We start from the raw sequence: 22,165 nt of genomic DNA, 5'->3' as shown, positions 1-22,165 counted from the left end.
TAATAGTAATGGTGATGAAGGTGACGATGTGGTAGGTTACAGATGGGGTGGGACTTTATTGTCAGGGAATGGGAGTATCCCTTTTACATATTTTTCCATATGCCCTTACCCTTTTAATTACTTTAAGTGTATATATTAGTAGAGTCTAGATTTCTTAGTCAACATTATATTCCAGCTAATTCAGCAGAGTGCACTGCACAGTCGTGGTCTTTGTCTTGACGCCTCTAGGTGATGTTGAGTGGATTCGGCCTGTTCACCCTCACGCTGTAGTCTTCAGGCTGCCGTTGCTGATTCTAGCAGCTGCCCTTGTTGCCACCTATCACCCCGTGGTCTTACGGGGTAGAGCAGTTCTCTCCTTTCATTATCTGCTCCCGCCTGCCTTTCCTTTGCTTCCTCGAGGGAACTAAATTTAGAAACCAGATTTCTAAGCTTGAAAAATTAGCACTATACAACAGTAATATTTTGCAATTCTAAAATACACTTAGTTGTTAAAGTACCTTCACCATCTTGTCTCTCCCTGTGAGGAATGGCTGCATTTTTATTTTCCTCATTCTGTAGGTGAGGGAACTAAGGTTCATAGAGCTAATAGCTAGTGAGTGTTGCGGCCAGGAGGAGCACCTAGGCCTCATGGCTCAGGCACTGGTCTCCACTGCTCATCTATACCCCTCACCCTATCTGTCTGTGTATCTCTCACCAGCAGGCTTTACCCCGCCTTCCACACCCATTACTACACCAGCAAAAAGACAAAGATAATGTCAATTGGAAAGGAATTAACGGTCACTACAGTCTGGTTTGGTGAACAGTATTTTCACATGGCTGAGACTTCTACCTACATATTTATGGAAAGCAGTAGGCCCTGAGGGAGAAGAGGCCAAGGAGCTGGAGTTGCCTGTGGGCAGCCTGCTCAGAGGGTGGCCCCCAGCTCTGTGGTGAGTCTGCTCTCACTGTCCACCCAGCCCCAATGCAGCCAGCTTAGCTGGAGGAGAGGCTCCTTTAGGCTGCTTTCCTTTGATGTCTGGGGGCTGGGAGGATTAGTTTCTGGCGATAATGGGTAAGACAGAGCTCAGACTCCTGGGGCTGCCCAGGACTCTGGCAGCGTTTCAGTGGTTTGAGTTGAAGGATTCCTGTATTCTCATTACAACAAGCCAAAATGCGTAGGTTGGGAGAAATGTATCTCTTCTGCAGCTGACCCCATGGAAGGGGACATATATTGCTGGTTTGCTTTGTGTCTTGTTAGCAGTTCAGCTCCCCTTCCTGCACTGCTTATCTAACTCAAGGATTTTAATGGTCCTCGTAAATCCAGGCTGCTTCGTACCAAGGAGGGTTCTATCTTTGGAGCAATGTGAAAGAGGAGGGGATGATGCAGTGAGACATTTTCTTTCTGGAAGGATTTGTGCAAACAATATATAAACTGTATTTCCTTGTTCCTAGTTAGTAGCACTTTTTCTATGACTTTTATGACATTTTATGATGAAAAATTTGTAATGTTTGCAGAATGTCAGCATAGCTAGTGGTTTCTAAAGTTGTCTTTGATTGAAAACATCAAAAGAATATTAATGTTTTTGTAAATGTTTCTAATTACTCCCAACGAGCTGGGATGGGAAAGTAGGCTTTATGGGTGTTGGTAGTGAGCAAGTTGGTTTATGATTGAAATTTGATAAGGAAAAGTTGTATGGTTGACAAAATATTTTAATGATTTCATGCCATAATATTCTCTGTACAATTTGGTCATAGAGACATGGGACACAAGAATATTTTCTTTTAGGAAAAGCTGCATAGTGCATTGCAACGTACTTATAGGAACTTTGATTTCTTCTGGCCATGCCGCTCTGGTAGTGTATTTTAAGAAAACCTTAACATATATAGCCCGATAGATTTCTTCCTAGCTTTCAGGGGAGACTGGTTCAAAATCTGTCACTAGGCTGTCATGATAGACCAAGAGATCCTCAAGTCTGGACCCATCGTTATGTAAATAGACAACCCTTTGAGAAGGTTGGCTTTTTAGACTGCAATTTCTTTGGTAATCAATTTTGAGTTGAGAAGGGCTTCTTAGTATTCTGATGAAAGGAAAATATGCTGGTTTTTCTTCCCTTCAGTTGTGCCTTTAGCTTTAGAAATAAATTTCCGAAGTCATGAAACTGTGGAAGAGGTCAGGTTCTCCACGTGGACACCTGTACCTCACGTTGACCTGTTGATGTGTTCTGTACTAGCCCCGGTGTTGTAAATAAACCTGTTTCACTGCGGAAATGAAATCCAAGCAAACAAAAATTAATCTTTGTTTCAGCTACTCCTAAGGATTCCAACAGTCTCAAAGCAAGACCAAGATCCAGGTAGTGTTTGTTTAATTTCTGCTTTAATGCCCTTTGTGCCTGTCCCAGACTAGAAATAAAAACCCCAACCCAAAGCCGAACCCACAATCTCCTTTGCCTTTTGATGTGAAGCTTAGACTGTGGGTGAGTACACTGTCATGAGGGGACTGACTGGAGCATGCAGCGCTACTGGAAGACTCTTCGTTTCTGTGTTATTAGTGCTGGAAGATGGTGGCTGCTGCGCTCTGGTCACCTGACATGAAGTGGCTTGTGTGATATGCCCCAGTTGTTGCAGGATGATAATGAATAGGGGGAAGCAGCCTTGGAAAGAAGGAAATATAGTTTGAAGGTAACTAACACTGAAATTTACTACCATGACAAAGTGAACACCAAAAAGTAAGAAGTCTGGGGTCAAATCTAGAGTAGGGAAAGAAATGCTTATGGTGACTCCAGTGAAGTGCAAAGCTTCAGGTAAGAAGTACTTATGGTCTGTTTCATCCTCTCTTAGAGCCTCTTTTCGGCTTCACAGTTTTCCACTCACTAGAGGCTAGCAAAAGAGGGAGAGCCCACGAGGCAGAGCTGTGGCTGACATCAGACATCAGGTGGGAGGAGCGAGGACAGACACAGTAACACTAACAGAATCAATAGAACATCAGAGAGGGAGGATGGTACTGGGACCCTCTTCACCAGTAGACTGCAGTGTAAGATAGGACATTACATGTGTCTTTTCCACGTTTTCCTTCGGCCCTTAGTGATTTTTTTCCTCATTTGGCTGCTAGATGCATTCCTGAAAAAGTGAATTTCAATCTGATCATAGTTTGAAATATTGACACTTAAGAAAATCTTGTTGTAAATCAGAGGTACCCCTTAGTGTATCATCTTTTATGTCTGGATTTTCCAAATTGGGGTTTTGTTTCCTTGTTTATAGAAGGTACAGATATCTATATTCATATTTTTATTTATTTTTTTAAAAAAAATATCTTTATTGATTTCAGAGAGAGGGAGAGAGAGAGAGATAGAAACATCAATGATGAGAGAGTCATTGATCGGCTGCAGCCTGCAACCCGGGCATGTGCCCTGACTGGGAATCGAACCCGGATCGCCTGGATCCTAGGTTGACGCTCAACGGCTGAGCCACGCCCGGCTGGGCATATATTCATATTTTTAAAAACAGTAGTTACACTAATTCATTTTGGTAGGAGAAAAGGCATAGTCATTATTTCTCTCTATGGTTACCACATTTACTCATCCTTTTTTAAAAGGATGAATGGATATTTTACAAATTAGCCTGTAGTCTTTAGGATGTAGGAATAGTAACATTTATCTGCCCTTATAATAGGAAAAACCTTCCAGTTGCAGAAATCTGCTTATGTGTTCTATGTTAACCATAAATTGAACCTCACAGCTTTCACTTCTGACTTCCTCTCTCTCCCAAAGCGAGTGAAATTACGAAATCTCATAGTCACATATTCTATGATTAATCTCACTGGCTAGATTTTATATATGATTCTTTTAGGAATTAGTCTCTTGGTCTAATTTGTGGTTTTTCTTTTGTTTCTTTGTTTGTTTGTTTTTTCCCCTTGGTCATTTACAACAGACCCTTACATCATTTCTTTTCTCTTTTTAAACAATAGCACAACTCTCTGGTTCATTGTTAAAGCTACATTGTTTTACACTGAATCACAAAAGTTTGTGGCATTTTTTTGTTTTTTGGGGGGATGGATATTTTTATTTCACTACTTCCAACTGGATCAAATCATCTTTTTCCTCCTTTTCAGAATAATAAAACTGTAGAAATATAAGGGAAAGAGGGAAAATCACCATTCTAACACTACTACATTCATTATTTTGCTGATTCCCTGCACATATATATTTTAATTGGCTGCAGCCACAGTTTTTCAGTATCACATATTTGATATTCAGTTAGCTTTCCATAACAAAATATAAATACACAGGTTATATAGAGAAATAAAATGGAATGAGATAAGTGACATAGGGTAGAGTGCTTATCATTCTTGAATGATAAATGTCACTAAAGCTATATTTGGCATAGAAAGTTCTTTTAATTTCTAGCTAGGGTCTCTAATTTCCTTTTAAAATCAGGAGTTCCCATTTGAAAATGTTGTCATCCTTTCAGATCAATTCCCTTTTATTCTGGTTGAAAGTTTTAGAGCATTCTTCCTGTTAGTTTCTGCATGCTTTTGCCTTGCCTGTCTTGCCAGTTGTGTTACAGGGACCACCCCAGAGCATGCCACATGCCATTATGGTGGCTTTATTAAAGATTGAAACATTTTATGACAAGAACACCCCACTACCACCAAGAAACCTACATTCTAAGAAGAGTTTTCTGAGGTTAATTTGTCTCTAGGATGTATCTCTGACTCAACGGTTATTTTCTTTCTTGACACAGAGTTGGCTGAGAAGCTGAACAGAACAGACGTACACGTCCACTTTTTAGAAAATCATATTGGGAACTCATCCACAGACCTATTCCTAAGCAATAGACTAATGTACTTAGTAAAATTAATTTAGAAAATAAGTAGCCTCTAATGAATAGTCTAGCTGCTACCACCAAAAGATTTCTTCCTTGGCTCATAGGCAGTATCAGAACATTTTTGAAATGGAATTTGGAAACAGGCAGGGACTAGAGTTTGAATCGAACCTATGCAACTTTCTAGCTGTGTAACCTTTGGCAAATTATTTAGTTCATTTTTCTTTAAATGTCATTATTGGCATTACAATCTCAGAAGTTGCCTAGGTAGCTACTGCCTTGACACAGACTCAGGGAGGAAGTGAAGAGGAGGCTTTTGCTTTGAAAGTTTCCCCAAACCTGTGTTTTTCATGGTAAGACAAACTAAACCCCTCAACCTGATTGATGTGTGTTTTCCTTTCCTGAATTTCATTTGTGGCATATTCCCTTGAACATTTGATTCTTACTTTCAGCTTATCTGTCCCAATCCAATATGTGCCTGTCATCACATTTGCATGTAAACAGGAGAAAAGTTCTGCGATCAGTTAAGACCACAAAGCCCTTCTGCTAAATTATGGAAGTACCTAAGTGGAAGGGTTTTCATTCTATTCTCACTAATAATTCTAGTAGAAACAGATTTTAATTTACAGAAAGCTTTTCTTTTCAGTAGATTTAGGTCTAAGGTATAATAGGAGCAAAGTGGTTAAAAACAATTCTGATTCATGATTGGGGTTTGGGCATTATAGTAGATAGGGGCATCCAGGGGACGGTAGAATTCATGGTTGCTTTGGGAGCTTGTCAGTCCTTTGCAGTCACTTTGACTTTTGTGGGTATTTTCCATTTCAACCCAACTTCAGAGAATAAAACTTTGCTGCCTCCTTTATGATTTTCCCTTATTTTGCTGCAGATCTTACTCTAGCACCTCCATAGAAGAGGCTATGAAAAGGGGCGAGGACCCTCCCACCCCGCCACCGCGGCCACAGAAAACCCATTCCAGAGCCTCCTCCTTGGATCTGAATAAAGTCTTCCAGCCCAATGTGCCAGGTGAAGTGCCCCTCTATACCCCTTTCCCATTGGAGTCAGTGGATGGGTGTCTGCCACAGAGGCCTTTGTGAGCCCAGAGAATGAGCAGACCTGGCTGTTTCCCATTCCAGGAAAGTCTACACGTAGCTCTGAGAGTCTTGGGAAGGAAAGCAGTTCTAGGCAGATAGATATCACATGTGTCTGGAGCCTTGCCCACACTTGCTCTGGATCAAGAATTACGAAATTCTGTACCAAGAAGATAAAAACGTTTCACTCAGACAGCCCACTGAGTGCATGGCTGGGGTCTTGTTATCTGCATCCTGATAATTTGTACACAAGATTGCTGTTTGTCATTTCCTCACACACTTATACAGTTCTTCTGTGAAAGATCTGGGTAAGCAGTCCCTGGCCAGAATCTTCTGCATTTTATCTCCTTGGTGAAGATCCTGTATCCTGTTGGACTTAATGCTAAGGGGACTCTGCTTTCTAAGTCTGATTGATGATTAGGTGGTATGGTAGGTGGTGGGGTCTAGAGCTAGGGCTCCTTCAGGTGGGCTGCTCTGGTACTCCTGGGACTGGGATTTTATTGAGCCGGCTGCTGTAGGGCTGGGCTGGAGGGTGGGTGGTGTCAGAGGGGCCTGCCTGCTCTCCTGGCTCCCTGTGAAGTGGAAGACTAGGGGACCTGTGGAACAGCAGGTGAGAACCATGCCTTGCTTCAGTGCAGGTACTAGGATACAGAGCCATCCCAAGTGTTATTTTGGAAGCAGCAAGGGCCTTTCCACTGACTAATGTAGGCAAACTATAAATACAATGATTTCCTGGACCTTTTTTATATCTATGTGCATTTTAAATCAAGCCAACCTCAGATGCTAGTGATTTGCAGATTATTATCTCTTTTACTAAAGCAAGAAAAGACTCCTTGGCTCACACATTAGCATGACCTTTGTGTCCCAGCAGAGCTGAGCATGTTTTATTTGTTCTAATAAAGTACTCTCTTCACAATAAAGTTATAGAATGTTTTTTAATATGCTAGAATCTGGAGCTCTCTCTGAAATTTGATTCTCTGCCATGAGTTCATCAGATAAAAATTTTCCTTGAATTTCCCCCCATACTTTGATCCAAATTCTGGCATAATTTCACAGTAACTGGTATCTGGGGTGGGAGTAGCCGTGGATGATGATGCTATAAAATTTTTACATGGCTGCTGGATTATGACCTAGAAGATTTTTCTGTGAATGCAAGAAGATTAAAACAATCTGGGCAGCTGTCTCAATATGTTTTCCTTGCACGGAAAGAGGCTGGAAACACACAATCATCTCTCAGGCTATGTAACCCCACAAAGAGTGCCAGCTGTTTAGAGAATGGTTGTGCTGTGGCTTTTATAACATTGCATCCTAGAGAGGCAGAGATAAGACTGGTCTCAGTCTTGCTCAGCTGCTTATTAACTATGTGATTTTCATCAAGTGGTTTTAATCTTTCTGCATCTCAATTCCTAATCTGTAAAATAGGGCCAATATTCCACAAAATTAGAGGGTTTAGGTGAGATAATAAATATATAGTCCAAATAGCAATATGTTTGGCCCAAAGCCACAGCAGACTGATGAGGGAAGGGAGGCTGAGAATAAAGCCCTCTGCTTTCTTGAACCCCAGCGTGACAGTTCTGTGATTTGTCCTCTAGTTGCGTGCTGTAGTACTCCATTCCTTAACACACCTTTTCTTGGCTTCTGCCCTCCTGCCGTATCTCACTTTCTCCACACCCAAATAAAATACCTATTCTTAAGTCCCTGTTTTAGGGGCTGCTTTTGGGAGAACCTGAATTAAGACAGCCTCTTTTTACATCTCCAGTGTTGACATGACTTCAAGAAAAAAAGCATTTTGCTTTGATAAATGCCGAAGAACAGCTAGACAGGTGACATCTACATTCATGGCCTACTTCCATTGTCTTTTCAGTGCAGGTTTACACAAATAACATTTTAATGAGCAGTTTAAATTGATCACACGAAGAGCAGTATGAAAAGCAGGTGATACCGCTGCATCTGCTTAATTTGTTTCCATGTGGTTAATTCTCAGAAGAAAGTACAAAGGGTCTAACTTACGTAGAATTTTAGTTGATTGCATTTTAGAAATTACTTACTGAAAAGCATGAAGTAGAGTATAAACCCGTCGGAATAGTGCACCCAGTGAGAGCCGTGATGTCCATGCAGCAACCCCTTAGCTGCGCTTGTCTTGACGCGTCACTTTTGATCAGCTGGGTCACACTATGCTTGCTTTCCTGTATCCTGAGCATCACAATGAACTATCTTTCTGTTTCATAATAGAGAGCTGCATCATTTATTTCAGTGCCATGTAATATGGATGTACCAGAATTGGTGGCCTGTCAATGGCGAGTTTTCTCTAGCCTTGTCGCCCTCTCCTCCTTGTCTCTTCCCCACACTTTCCTCTTATGCTCACCGAGCCCCTTGCCTCTCCCCCTCCCTTTCATCCTTCTCTGTGCCCGTTCCTGTTTCTGGTCTTTCCTCCCCCTCCCCCTCCCCTCCCCTTCCCTCTCTGCTTCTCTCTCTTCTCTCTTCCCCCCTCCTTCCCTCTTTCCGGGAATGAGCTTCTCTTTCACAGACTCCCCCACCAGCCTCACTTTGCCCTCCTGTCATAAACAAGGCCGAGGTTCTTAAGGGATTTGTATCCGTATCTTTGTTTCCTCATGTACTTCTTTTCTTGGGCTGAATCCTACAAGCTGGAGTTGCTGCGACAAAGGCCATAGATGTTTCAAGTATAAATATATGTTGTTAAACTGTGCGATAGAAACCTTGGACCTATCAACTTACCCCACTGCTAACATTGTCTGAGTGTTTCCTCACACCGTTGCCAACACTGGTTAATGTTCATCTTTTCTATTGTTGCCAATCTGATAGGCAAACATTTTCATTTCCTTGATTCCTAGTGAGACCGAACATCTTTTCATATCATTATTGGCTGTTAATATTCTTTTTGTGAATTGACTGCTCGGAAGGCTCACTCAGCTTCTGTTGCTGCATCATTTTGTCAAACCACAGGGACCACTTTTCTCCTCTTCACTTTTCCGATGAGGTTCTGGACCTGTCTTTTTTGAACCACTTGGGAATGTGAGGGTGACCATGGGGAGGCTAAGCTAACTTGCTACTTCACTGGGTCCATGTCCTTCCAGCCCCCAGTACCCCATCTTCTGCCAACTTTTTATCACTTAAGGCAGACTCTACTGGGGCCACCCTGTTTGTAACAGGAGAGTAGGAAAGGTAAAGGAAAGAGGGATAGAGAATGTACAATGAAACAAGATGTGGGGCTGAGTTGAAAGGGAGAGATAAAATGGAGCTAATGTTTTGAAAAATGAGAATCACAGGATTGTGAAAAACAGTGAGTGAGGCTCAGTTATTGAGTCAGATTGGCCTAAAGTGGAGCGATAGTGTGCAGAAGAGATAGGATGGAGGGAAGACATCAAGAAGCAAGAATGAAAGAGGGAAATGAAGAGAAAAAAAAGGTGAGATGGTGGTTACATGGACTGGTGATGATTATATAGAGGGAGAAGGAAATAGGATAAAAGACTGCTGAGATTAAAGGGAGGCAAGCCCACAGAGTTGGTGTAGGGTTCAGATAGGATTTAAGGAAATAGAAATGGGTGGCATTAATAACCTCAAATTTATGAAGATTGATAACATGCTATGGCGAAGATTAACAAAGAGCTGATTTAGAATGTAAATGTGTAAAAATGAACAAGGTCAACTTTGGCAGTGGGGGATAATTGGCTTGAACTTTGATATCTGTAAAGAGAGTGTGAACATAATGATTTACCAGAGTCTAGACTATGCCAGGATTCTATATAGGTAGGTGCTGGCATTACACCTAAAGCATGTGTTTTCTTAGGGAGAAGTGGATATAATGTGATCACTGTGTGGGAAAGGGAGATCACCTTTGTAATAGTGGATCCAAGTCCTGCAGCCATCCTCTGTCAGTCTCACACAGCTGCTGTGTTTGAGAGAAAACAAAAATGTGAAAGATAGTCTAAGTCAATGATGCAAGTGTACAAAATCCAGAGGCAGTCAAACCTGGGACTTGCTCAGTGATGCTTAGATTTTATAGCTCTAATAGCTAGGAAACATTTTATTACTGAAATTCCTGTGAGAAAGATCACACTGAGAGGGCAATGCTTTTAAGACTTTAACCTACTTTTCCTTACTGAAGCAGTTGTTTTCATATGGTATTTTTTTTCCTGAAAAGGTTTTTTCTGTTCCACCGTGTGGCCTAGGAACTCCCCTCTATCCACTCTTGACACTGACCCTCACCTTCCAAAGCCTTGTCTAAGGTTTGCAGCCTGAGGTTTCCATAACTGTCAACCCCCTCAGTGCTCTCTCTGCCACAACAGCCCTGTTCCAGTCATTGAGCATCCATCTGGCAGAAGAGGCAGACCCTGTGTGGAGGAGACATTGTCATCCTTTTAAAGCTTTACACCAGGAACCCTCATCACTTCTACTCAAATCTAACTGGGGACACTTAGTCCCATGGATGTAGCCAGCTGCCAGGAAGCTGGGAAGTGAAGTCCCTGGCAGGGTAGCCATTTCCCGGTGATACCCCTCTTACTATAAAAGAGGAGAGCGGACAGCTCTACCACATCCCATATGGCCAAATATATTGAGATCCACATAATAAAGTCATTGTGATGGTTGAACAAAACACATCCATGGATAGTATCTGCTCATGGGTAGCTAATATCTTGTCTCTGCTTTAGACATATTGATAATAAAAAATCATTCCTTGGTTAAGAAATTATGGTACATCCACATCATGGAATCTTATGAAGCCATAAAAAGAATAAGGTATGTATACTAGGTGGAGAGTTATCTGAGATAAATTAAGTGAAGAAGGCATGCCGCAGAATATGTATGCTCTTGAATGTATAGATAGTTTCTGGAAGGACAGTTAAGAAACTAGTACTAGCGGTTACCTATGGGGAAAAGAATAGGATGACTGGGGACAGGAGTGAGAGAGAAACTTACTTTTCATTGAACACCATTTGTATCTTTTAAATTTTGTCTTGTGTAGTTATTACCTATTACAAAAATTTCACTTTTCACGTATAGATGGCACCTGAGAGTACCAGAGGTGTTCTTCCTGGCTGAGTTGACCTGTCTCCAACTTACCTACTGTTCTTCACCCAGGGTATCTTTATGACCAATCTGCTGCCACCTCCTAGAATGCAACTGAAATGATAGAAGCATTCCAGAGCATTCTTTAAGGCTCTGATATGTTCTTTGGATTCCTCTTCAATGTCCCTCCAAGACTGAGGAATAGTTTTGGGGGACTTCCCAAAGCCTCCACTGTGAGATGTACAGATGGGCAAAGTGTTGTTATAGGGTTCTGCCTTAACTTGGAAAGGGGGTGGTTTATTGAGTGGCGAGCTGAGAGGAGTCTGTCCTGGGTTTTCTACAAATGAATATTTCTTTCTGCAACCTGAGAAATAGGTAAACACCTTGGGATAAGAGATGTTCTCAAGACCTAATTTATCTTTCATGTTCTCTAAAAGATGAATTTGGCCACACCAGTGGCTTTGACCTTATCGATTTTCCATATGTTATCATTCCTGTGAGAGCTACTTGTTCCCTTTTAAAGTCTAGTAGGATTAAAAAATCTAGTAGGATCCTGAGATTCCTGCCCCACCCCCAAACTTTTGGGTCTGCAGTACACAGCCAGACAAGGGTATAATCCACATACTATAAAATTCACCCTGTTAAAGCATACAGCTCTGTGGCTTTTAGTATATCTGTAGTATATGCATAACATTATCCAATTTCAGAACATTTTCGTCATTCCCCTAAAGACCCCATACCCATTAGCTATCATTCTCATTTCCCTTTCCTCCCCTGACCCCTAGCATTGGCAACCACTAACCTACTTTTTTTCTATGAATTTGCCTATTCTGTACATTCCATATTAATGGAATCATGCAATATATGGTCTTTTGTAACTGGCTTCTTTTACTTACTGTAATGTTTGCAAGGTTTATCCATGTAACGTGTCAGCACTTAATTTCTTTTATGGGTGGATAATATTCCATTGTATGGATATGGCACATTTCATCTATCCATTCATCAGTTGATGGATATTTGGGTTTCTTCCACTTTTTGACTATTATGAATAATGCTGCTATAAACATTCATGCATGGACAAGTTTTTGTGTAAACATGTTTTCCTTTTTCTTGGGTATATATATATGGGGTGAAATTTCTGGGTCATATGGTAGGTTACACTATGCTGGACATTTTGAAGAACTACTGAACCATTTTCTAAAGTAGCTGCACCAATTTGCCATCTCACCAGCAATATATGAGGATTGCTGTTTTTTTCATATCCTTGAAACACTTGTTAATTGCCTTCCCTTTTATTTTCACCATTTTAGTAGGTATAAAGTGATATCTTATCATTATTTTGATTTGCAGTTTCTAATGACTACTGATGTTGAACATCTTTTCATGTGCTTACTGGCCATGTTTATGTCATCTTTGGAGAAGTGTCTGTTCAAAATCTTTGCCCAGCCCTGGCTAGTTTGCTTCAGTGGTTAGCGTCAGCCCATGGACTGAAGGGTCCCAGGTTTGATTTGAGCCAAGGGCGCATGCCTCAGTTGCAGGCTCAATCCCTGGCCCCAGTCGGGGGGTGTGCAGGAGGCAACCAGTCGATGTGTCTCACATCAATGTTCCCTCCCTCCTTCCCTCCTTCCCTCCTTCCCTCCCTCCCTCCCTCGCTCCCTCCCTCCCTCCTTCCCTCCCTCTGTCTCTCTCTGTCTCGCTCTCTGTCTCTGTCTCTCTCCCTTCCACTCTCTCTGAAAAGCAATGGAAAAAATATCCTCAGGTGAAGATTAAAACAACACCTTTGCCCATTCTTAAATTGGGTTATTTGCCTTTTTATTGTTGAATAAAGGGTTCTTTATACATTCTGGATACAAGTCCCTTTTCAGACATAAGCTTTAAAAATATTTTCTCTTCATTTTGTGGGTTGTCTTTTCAACCTTTTTGATGGTGTTCTCTGAAGTGCAAATGTTTTTAATTTTGATGAAGTCCAGTTATCCATTTTGGCTGCCACTGCAGTCATTTGTCTTTGAAGGGCCAAGCGATGCCTTCTCGCTTTCTAGACCTGAGTCCTTGCTTTCAGGCCTGATCTTGTTTGTGGTTACTACTGTTAGAAGTAACACTCAGAATTCATAGTGACAGAGCATCAGGTTTCCCTTGAACTTCTCAGTATTTGATAAATAAAAAGTGTTGGCTGCAGTATAGTGTTACTTTGTCATGAGACTTGAAGCCTAAAAGTTTAGTTGGGCTGTTGGGCTAGGTGAACATTTTTAGAGGTAAAAGTACAGTCCAGGTATTTGCAAGCTTGTCTGTGCCAGTATCTATTGTGCTCATAAGATATATGCCAGTCTCAGTCTTTGGAGGGTGTAGTTGCAGTGTGCTGTCTGTCCTTGGCTTCTTTTTGCATTTTCCTGTTTATTTATAGATCCCCCTCCCCCAGTAAATTATGTGAAAGTTTCTGGACAGCGCAGTGCTGTGATTTGTACCTCTAAAAGTCAAAAGCCTGGAGAAGTTTGCAAAGGCTTGCCAAGGTGAGGGTGCAGCCAATCCTGCTATTGGGCAGGGTGCATGCTCTTTTATATCCACTCTCTGGTTTTACAGCTGTCCCTGGCTGGCTGAGTCTTTTACAAGGGTGTGTGGGGAGGAACAGGACTTGAATCTCTGGAGATTGTAGTGGGAAATGTTACTATAACCTTTATTTTTTAAATGCTTATAAAACTCATTTGAGTAAAAGATAAATACTTTCTTGTGTGTAAAATCAAACATTATAGGACTATCCTTAAGCTTATCCTTACCAAGCCATGTCCTCCCCAGAGAATGTATTCCTCAGACATTTTCTGGTGCATTTATGAATGTATATGTGTACCTGTGACATCAATTTCATGTTTTTTATCTTTAAAATAATTGGAATCACACTGTACATGTCTCCCCCAGTTTTTTTAATCCTCACCAAAGAATGTTTCTGTTGATTTTAGAGAGTGAGGAAGGGGGGGAAAGAAACATTGATGTGAAAAAGAAACATCAGTAGGTTGACTCCTGCACACACCCCAACGGGGGATCAAACCCACAACCTTGCTATGTGCCCTGACTGGGAATCGAACCCATTACCCTTCGGTACAGGGATGATGCTCCAGCCGACTGAGCCACAGCAGCCAGCCCCCTCCCCCCATTGCTTTTTCATCATACGTTATTTCTTGGAGATAATGTCTATGTCAGTACTAATAATTTTGTAGTTCTCTTATATGTGTTCTGTATTCTGGCTACTCTGTTAAAAACTGTATTATGGAAAATTTCAAATATATGTAAAAGAGAAACCCCATCCCCAGATAATTTTGAAGCAAATTCCAGATATTATTATTTCATGCATACATACTTTATATGTGTCTCTAATGGATAAGGCCTTTTAACAAACTTAACTACTAAACCTTTATTATATGTACAAAAATAACAAAAATCCCTTAATATCATGTAATATCTAGCCAGAGTTCAGATCCCTGAATTGTCTCAAGTATGTCTTTTCATAGTGGCTTGTTCAAATGGGGATCCAAACAAGTGTCACATGCACATTGTGTTTGTTTTGGCATCTGTTAAGTCTCTTTTAATAGATAGGGTCCTCCTTCAGTCTACCCTCTTTTAATACTCATTCATTCATTTATTCATAGGAATATTATCCACCCTGTCGACATTTCCACATTCTGTATTTGGCTGGTTGTCTGTTCTTCCATCTCCTGTATTTCCTATAAACTGGTAGGTAGATCTAGGCTTGATTAGAATCAGATTCTATTTTTGGCACGAATACTCCCTAGTGATGCTGTGCACTTCCTACTGCATCCCATTAGGAGGTCCCTGATGTCTAATGCTGCTGTTTTTGTGATGTTTGCTGATCAGTGTGTTCAGTAGTATTAGCCTGATTAATCCATTATGATGAAGATCCCCAGCAGCCTTTCAAATAATGGTTTTTAGTTGGGTATCGATCCTTGCCTGCATCCAGCTGTATGTTGGTAAATGTTTAACAACTGGCCATTTGCCAATTTTTATGGTATAAACACTCCTGTCACGGTCAATTTCACTCTTACTAATGTGTCGCTGAATGTGGGGTTGAAACAGATGTGCACAGTTGGCTCCCACAAGGTGGTTTGAACTGTTTCCAGCAAACCACAGCTTAGATCCATTACTTCATTGGTAGTTGCAAAATGGTGATACTCTATTTTATTACCTTTACCTTTATTAATTTGGATCATGGCTTATTTAACAATTTTTCTTATTGTTGGACATTTCACTTATGACTGTTATAAAACTTGTGAGCTGAAGAATACCATAAAACAATTCTCAGTACATCACCACATTCCTTATATGCATTTGAGTTTATAGAATCAGATGAAAACTGAAGTAGACTTTAGTAATGATGACCAGGAAAAATGTCTTATTCATTTAACCAATATTTACTGAGTACTTACTGTGTGCTTGCTACTGTGGAGAATTCTAAGAGGAATGTGGATATGGCCCCACATTCTGCCAATCATTATTACAGTTAACATATGAGAAGGGTGCTGAAATCTGGGTGGTTTCTAACTAGGACGAGCTGTGGGTGTGTTGGTGGAGAGGGTACACAGGCTGTTGAGCTAACCTTGGAAGGATGGATATGATTTTTGGAGTCAGATTTTGTTGATTCTTCTTTGATACCTGCCTTGGTTCACTTCTTATTACCAGTTGCCTGGGAGGCTACTACAACAGTCTTCAATCTGGTTTGCTTGCTTTGTTTTTTCCTTCATTGAGCAACAGGATTAATTTTCTTAACTACAACTATGATGTCACCTCTCTACTCAAAACCCCTCAGGGCCTTCTATGTGAATACCAAATTTCTTTGTCTCGACAACTGGACCTGAAGCCATGAGAATACATAGTCCAGTAAGGGACACAGTACCATGGTCTGGCATGCACAGGGAGGAATGTATTTCAGAAATAAGTGGAGACCAGAACTCTAAAGTCTGCTGACTGGGCAAAAAGAATGGAGAGTAGGGGAGGAGTTTGTGAACTGCGTCCCTAGGAAGTCTTAGAACAGTTTATTGCAGTGATAGGGTTAATCCAGGTTGCAAAAGGTTGTGGAGTGATTGAGAAACTGGTGTAGAATAGTTGTCATCACAAACTCATTTCGAAATGCTTAAGGCTTAGAAGTTGGTCTGACTATATGTCATATTTTTAAAATTCATGATAGAAAAGAGACAGTTTAAAGATAGTAGAATCTTTTTCCAGATTGTCTGCCTTCCTTCAAAACATACACATGCACGCGCACACACACACACACACACACACACACACACACACACACACAGCTATTGACTTTAACCAACCTAAGGAGTTTAATAATAAAATGATCAGGAGAAATGCATTTATGTAAATGTAATACGAGAAATGAAACTTGACTTTCACAAGGTTAAATCTCATTTATTTTTGTTGCGTAACTATGTGCATGTCTCTCCATCTGGGACTTAGTTAACCCTTATCACATAGCACATGGTGCAGAAAGAGGAGGTATTTGTGAACACTGGCAAATAAATTCAAGAATCATAGTGTCAGTGTTGAAAGAGAATTTAAATGTCATCTCGGCCAATTCTTACATATTACAGGCAAGGAGATTGAGATCCAGAGAATGTAATTGCTTCTTTCTCCATCAGAATCCTATGAAGATTAGGAATCTTTGTTGAGCCTTTGTTGCAGCAAATTTCATATCAGAGAAAGCAATCTATATTAATTTAATTTGAGGGCACACCTTATTATTTTTCTGTAGGTAATAACACTAATATATAAACTTAAAAGCTATATTAAAAAATAAATATGGTGCCCTCCTTGTGCAAGAAACTAATATTGTTTTCCTGTGTTCTCCTGCATGATTTACAGTGTTGGGCAGGTTTCCCTAAGGTACTTCAGGGAGACAGGAAAGAAGGTCTTGCCTTCACAAAACTTAGAAATCTTAGGAATATATCTATTTCTTTTTTTTTTTAATTTGTCCCGAAGATATAATTTTTATATTTATTTATTTATTTATTTTTATTTTTTATTTATTTTTTTGAGGTGCTTATATAATCTTTATTAAGCATTAATTTTTTTAAAAAATATTACAGATGTCCCTTTTTCTCCCCAATGACCCGTTCCACCCCGTCCCACCCCCCTCCCCAGTCCCTCTCCCCACCATTGTCCGTGTCCTTGGGTTGTGCATAGATGCATATAAATTCTTTGGTTACTCTCTCCCCCTCCACCCACCCGCCCTCCTCCATCCCTCTGACATTCATCAGTCTCATCTGTGCATCCATGTCATTGAATCTTTTCTGTTCATGAGTTTATTAAGTTCTTTAGATTCCACGTATAAGCGAGATCATGTGATGTTTGTCTTTCTCTGCCTGGCTTATTCCACTTAGGATAATATTCTCCAGGTCCATCCATACTGTCCCAAAGGGTACGAGATTCTTCTTCTTTACAGCTGTGTAGTATTCCATGGTGTATATGTCCCACAGCTTTTTATCCACTCATCTTCTATTTCTTTTTTTAATGATAAGAATTGTTATAAATATTATAGATATATAGCCCGGCCGGTGTGGCTCAGCGGTCGAGCATCAACCTATGATCCAGGAGATCTAGGGTCGATTCCCATCCTAGTAGGTGTGAAGTGGTATTTTGTTGTGGTTTTGATTTACATTTCCCCAGTGACTAATGATGTTGAGCATCTTCTCATGTGCTTAGTGATTCCTATAGCTTCTTTGGTGAAGTATCTACTCAAATCATTTGCCCATTTTTAATTGGGTGTTTGTCTTATTGTTGAGTTGTATATTCTGGAGTTCTTTGTATATTCTGGTTATAAGCCCTTTACCACATATGTGATTTGCAAATATATTTTCCCAGTCCATGACTTACCTTTTTATTTTCTTAATGGTGTCTTTTGAAGCACAAAATTTTGAATTTTGATGAAGTGCAATGTATCAGTTCTTTCCTGTTTGGATCGTGCTTTTGGCATCATCTAAGAAATCTTTGCCTAACCCGAAGATCTTGAAGACTTTTTCCTGTTTTCTTCTAAAAGTTTTATAATTTTACTCTTACATTCATGTCTCTAATCCATTTTTATTTAATTCTTGTATATAGTGTGAGGTAAGGGTCTAAGTTCATCTCTTTGTATGTTGATATCCAGTTGTCTCAGCACTACTTGTTGAAAGACACTCTCCCTACTGAATTGCTTTGACACCTTTGTTGAAAATCATTTGACTGTGAATAAAGGATTTATTTCTGTACTACATTCTGTTCTGTTGATCTGTATGTCCTTATGTCAGTACTACACAGAATGTTTTTTAAAGCAGGGGAGTCATATGTAGTCTTGTGAAGAGGCGATCACATGACTCAGAAGGCTGAATATGTGCTACACTGGCACATTTTTAGATAGTGTCTAGCATCTTATTTATCTGAGTTTGTGGTGCAAGCATATTCAGAAACATTTTTTTAGTTTCTTAAAGTTGCAGTACTTTCTCACTTTACAGCCTTCTGATATGCTTATTCCCTGGATATAGAATAACTCCTGCCCGCCTGCTTATCCCCCATTTCAGTGCCCTTTTTTGCTCTTCACTACTATCTGTCTCATAGGTTCAAAATGTTATATTGATTGCTGCCTGATCATAGTAGCCTTGTGACCTTGGTGATGTCATTTTACTTCCCCAGGCTTTAATTTTCTCTTCTGCAAAGTGAGAGAATTGAATTTGATCTTACTACTTTTCCAATCTCAGTCATTGATATTTTCCCTGTCAAACATTTCCAAGGCATGTATAAGTTCATCTCTTTTAACTAGTGAAAAAAAAAGTTCTTTTTAATGGAGAATTGAAGGAGTTTGTATTTTGGGAGTAGGTGGAGCATCACCAGAGGATCGAGGAGGTATTGTTGGAAAGGTAGTCCTGGCAAACATTTTATCATGTACATAGGTATATGTGACAGATGAGACCATCACTGTGTAACTGGGTGATCAGGGGATAGGCATAGGCTTGCACATACTTTAGTGATTAGAAAGGAGATAGAATGATTTCTATTACAAAGAAATAGCCATTTTTATGAACTTGCCAAGAGGAATGGTCCTTACTGATGAAATCCTTGAAGCTTTGCATATGGCTCTCTGCTTGACTGATACTTAAAAGTGTAGGTCCCACTGGCAGGCTCCTTTCAACATTTTCCATCCTTTAAGTGTTTTTTTTTTTCTTTGGCATTTGAATGCTTTTATTTTCTTCATAAAATATTCCAAGTTTAGGGGAATGGGGGCCCTTTTCCACAGCTGAAGTTATTCCAAGTTTCACTCCCCTGAAGAATCGGCTTTCTGTTCCTTGAAGCTTTCAATTGCCACATCTGCTGCTTTATTTCCACTCAGTAAGTTAGAACATGTTTTCATTTAGTCATTGATTTGGGGCTTTGTAAAAATCTGAAGGAAATTAGTCAATGGGCAGTAATATCTATGAATAATATTTTGCCTGGAAATTTCTAAGCATAATGAAGTAAGAGGATAGAAATCTTTAGAGGTAAGAGTTTTGGATGAAGATACCAAGAAACTGAGATTTAGCGGATCAGTGTCAGAAAATGCACATCTTTCAACGGTGTTTTAATAAACACTGGAAATTATTACTGTGTTTTCTGAATTTAGGATTAAATGGCATTTCCTTTCATGAACTTTTAAATCTGTTTTTTCAGGACTTGGGTATGTATTATTTTTTTCCATGGTTGTACTTACAAAATTTTGGATTTGACAAAGCTTTACTGGTATCTGGTGCCCCACCTTATTAACCGTAAGACATCATGAATAAACCTGCAATTGCTTCCTAAGTGTGGTGGCTTTTAATGTCTGCAGAAAAAGCGTTGTCCTCCCCTCTCTTCTTTCCCTCTGTTCCCTTCCAGGAAAGCAGTTGTTGCTATGAACAGGTACGTTGTCATCTTTTGCATGTGTATACTATACTAGATTATTCAGCCAAAGTATTATTTATTTATTTGTTCAAAATATTACAGCTCTCCCCCCTTCTTCACCCTTTACCCCTTCCACCCCCTACCCACTCCCCAAAGTATTTTTTTAATTTCACTTTTCAGGAAGATGTACTTTTTCTTTTAAAAAACCACATTGGTTAGAGCATGCTGGATAAAATTTTTGAATCTAGCCCTGGCCAGGTGGCTTAGTTGGTTGGAGCCTTGAGCCATACACCAAAAGGTGGCAGGCTCGATCCCCATCAGGGCATATACCTGGGTTGTGGTTTTGATCCCTGGTCATGTATTGGGGGGGGGGGGGCGCAATAGATCGATGTTTCTCTCTCTCTCTCTCTCTTCCTTCCTTTCTCTCTCTCTCAAAAAAAAAAAAATCAATAATAACGTAGCCTCAAGTGAGGATTAAAACATTTTTAAAAAAATCTAATTTAAAGGTCATGATGAACTAAAAATATTATAAGAAATTTTATGCTGAATTCAATTCTGATTATTCACTCACTATGTGAGTACTTACTAAACACAAGGCCGTGTGTTTACGTGCTATGGGAGACAAAAAGATGAATTAGATATAAAATTGGTAGAAGAAAGCTAGATTAATATCTCCTACCATTAAAGGAAGTGAACACAGAATATAAACACATGGATGAGATTTTTCAGCAGTATCCAAACAAGGAAAGAAGCATGAGCTAATGGCATTTTTACTTTGGAAACAGTGGCAACTAGGAAAACCTGAGGTTTTGGGCATGCTCTCGACTGCCTATGTCCCTCCAGAAGCTATGTTTGTGAGTAGGTGAATCTTAAGATTTCTTACTGATACTCCGAATCTGGAGTGAAGTGAAGTGAGTGGGTACTCTTAGTTTCCCTTCTCTTGACTAAGAGTCAGTGGACATGACTTCTGGAAAGAGAGGGAAGAAGCTGGAAAAGTGAATAATCACAGCTCGTATCCTGATATATCGGAGGGGAAGGCCCAGGATTCCATGCTGAACTGGGGGGACAAACTGAAGTCTGAGAAGTTCCTCCAAGGCCATTGATATACCTCAAGACTTGGGAGAATATACTGCTACAGGATCTTTTATGTTGATTATTTTGCTATTTTCTTTATATTTCAAAATAACATATTTGTACAACCTCTTGTTGACATTTCAGTGTTAGTCATCATCTATTGTCTTCCCTTCCCTAGCACCTTTCCCCTCTTCTACTCTCCCAGTATAGTTATAGTCTAATTCTGGTTAGATTAATATTTAGTGTTTATATTATTTTTATTATAGTTATGTAAGCCATTTGATAAATTATTTATTTTTCTTTGTTGCACAGATTTTTGTGTGCTTTAGAGTAGATAATCACTTGTTTTTTTTCATTGTACTTGCCCCTGAATCAACTCTAGACTCTCTCAATTTTCCAGTTGTTCTTATAAAATTCTGACACATCAGGTATTAGTTTCATCTTTCTGGGAAATCTAAAGTGATTGTCTTTCTATGTGTGTTATATAGTTTTTATCATGGCATCTTCCTACACTGTCATATAAGGATTCCCTTCTTCTTTCTCCCATGTTGGAAAGCCTTTATCCTATGTCCATGTCATGCTTTTTCTTGGTTTATTCTCTTGTTTGGGTAGAGAACATCCTTGAGTAGCTTTCTTGGAAAGGGTGCTGGAACTCAATTTGAGACCCTGAATGTCTAAAAATATCTTTAATTGAACCATCATGCAGGCTGCTAGGTTGGGCATACAATTATTGTGGAAATAAGTTTTCCTCAGAATTTTAATGGCATTACTCCAATGAATTCTAGCTTCCAGTGGTATATTAAGAAGTCTAAAACCATATAGACTCCTGATCGTTTGTATGTGGCTTGCCTTCCTCTACCACCCTCTGCTGGAAACTTGTGGAATCTTCTAACTCTAGTGTTTTAAAATTTCATGTTGATGTACCTTGCCAGGGATCTGTTTTTTGTTTTGTTTTGTTTTTCCCTCCATTGTCCTGGGTACCCAGTAGGCTCTTTTAATTTAGAAACTTATATTCTTCATTTCTGGGAAATTTTCTTGAACTATTTAATCGATTTCTTTCTGCTATTTGCTCTATATCTCTTTGAGGAACTATTATTTGGATATTTCTGTACTTTCTGTAAGATTTCCTTAGATTATATTTGAACCTTTCTATTAAGCTTTTATTTTTGAATGTTAAAAGATACTTAATGAAGAAATTAAGCATTTTTATCTATAGGATTAGATCTATAGTTATGCCGGCTTTCAAGATCCCTAGCATCTTGATATTTTATAACTGT

At 39.7% G+C, this 22,165-nt stretch overlaps 1 protein-coding gene across 3 annotated transcripts in view; it reads left to right on the top strand.

The window, feature by feature from the left end:
- The window catches only part of REPS2 (RALBP1 associated Eps domain containing 2), a 172,563-nt gene that overhangs the window by 105,941 nt on the left and 44,457 nt on the right, over window positions 1-22,165 (top strand). For 2 of the 3 annotated variants that reach the window (XM_081126456.1, XM_081126454.1), the window contains exons 12-13: window positions 2,285-2,330; window positions 5,687-5,823. The exons of the other annotated variant lie outside the window; for it this stretch is intronic. In XM_081126456.1, the coding sequence (XP_080982582.1) occupies window positions 2,285-2,330; window positions 5,687-5,823 (183 nt within the window). The remainder of the gene's footprint in view (window positions 1-2,284; window positions 2,331-5,686; window positions 5,824-22,165) is intronic. 3 annotated transcript variants of the gene reach the window in all.

This window comes from Miniopterus schreibersii, assembly GCF_964146895.1.
Source record: "Miniopterus schreibersii genome assembly, chromosome: X".
Classification (NCBI taxonomy): domain Eukaryota; kingdom Metazoa; phylum Chordata; class Mammalia; order Chiroptera; family Miniopteridae; genus Miniopterus; species Miniopterus schreibersii.
Note: the sequence above shows the minus strand (reverse complement) of the source record. Positions and strands in the feature narration are given on the sequence as shown.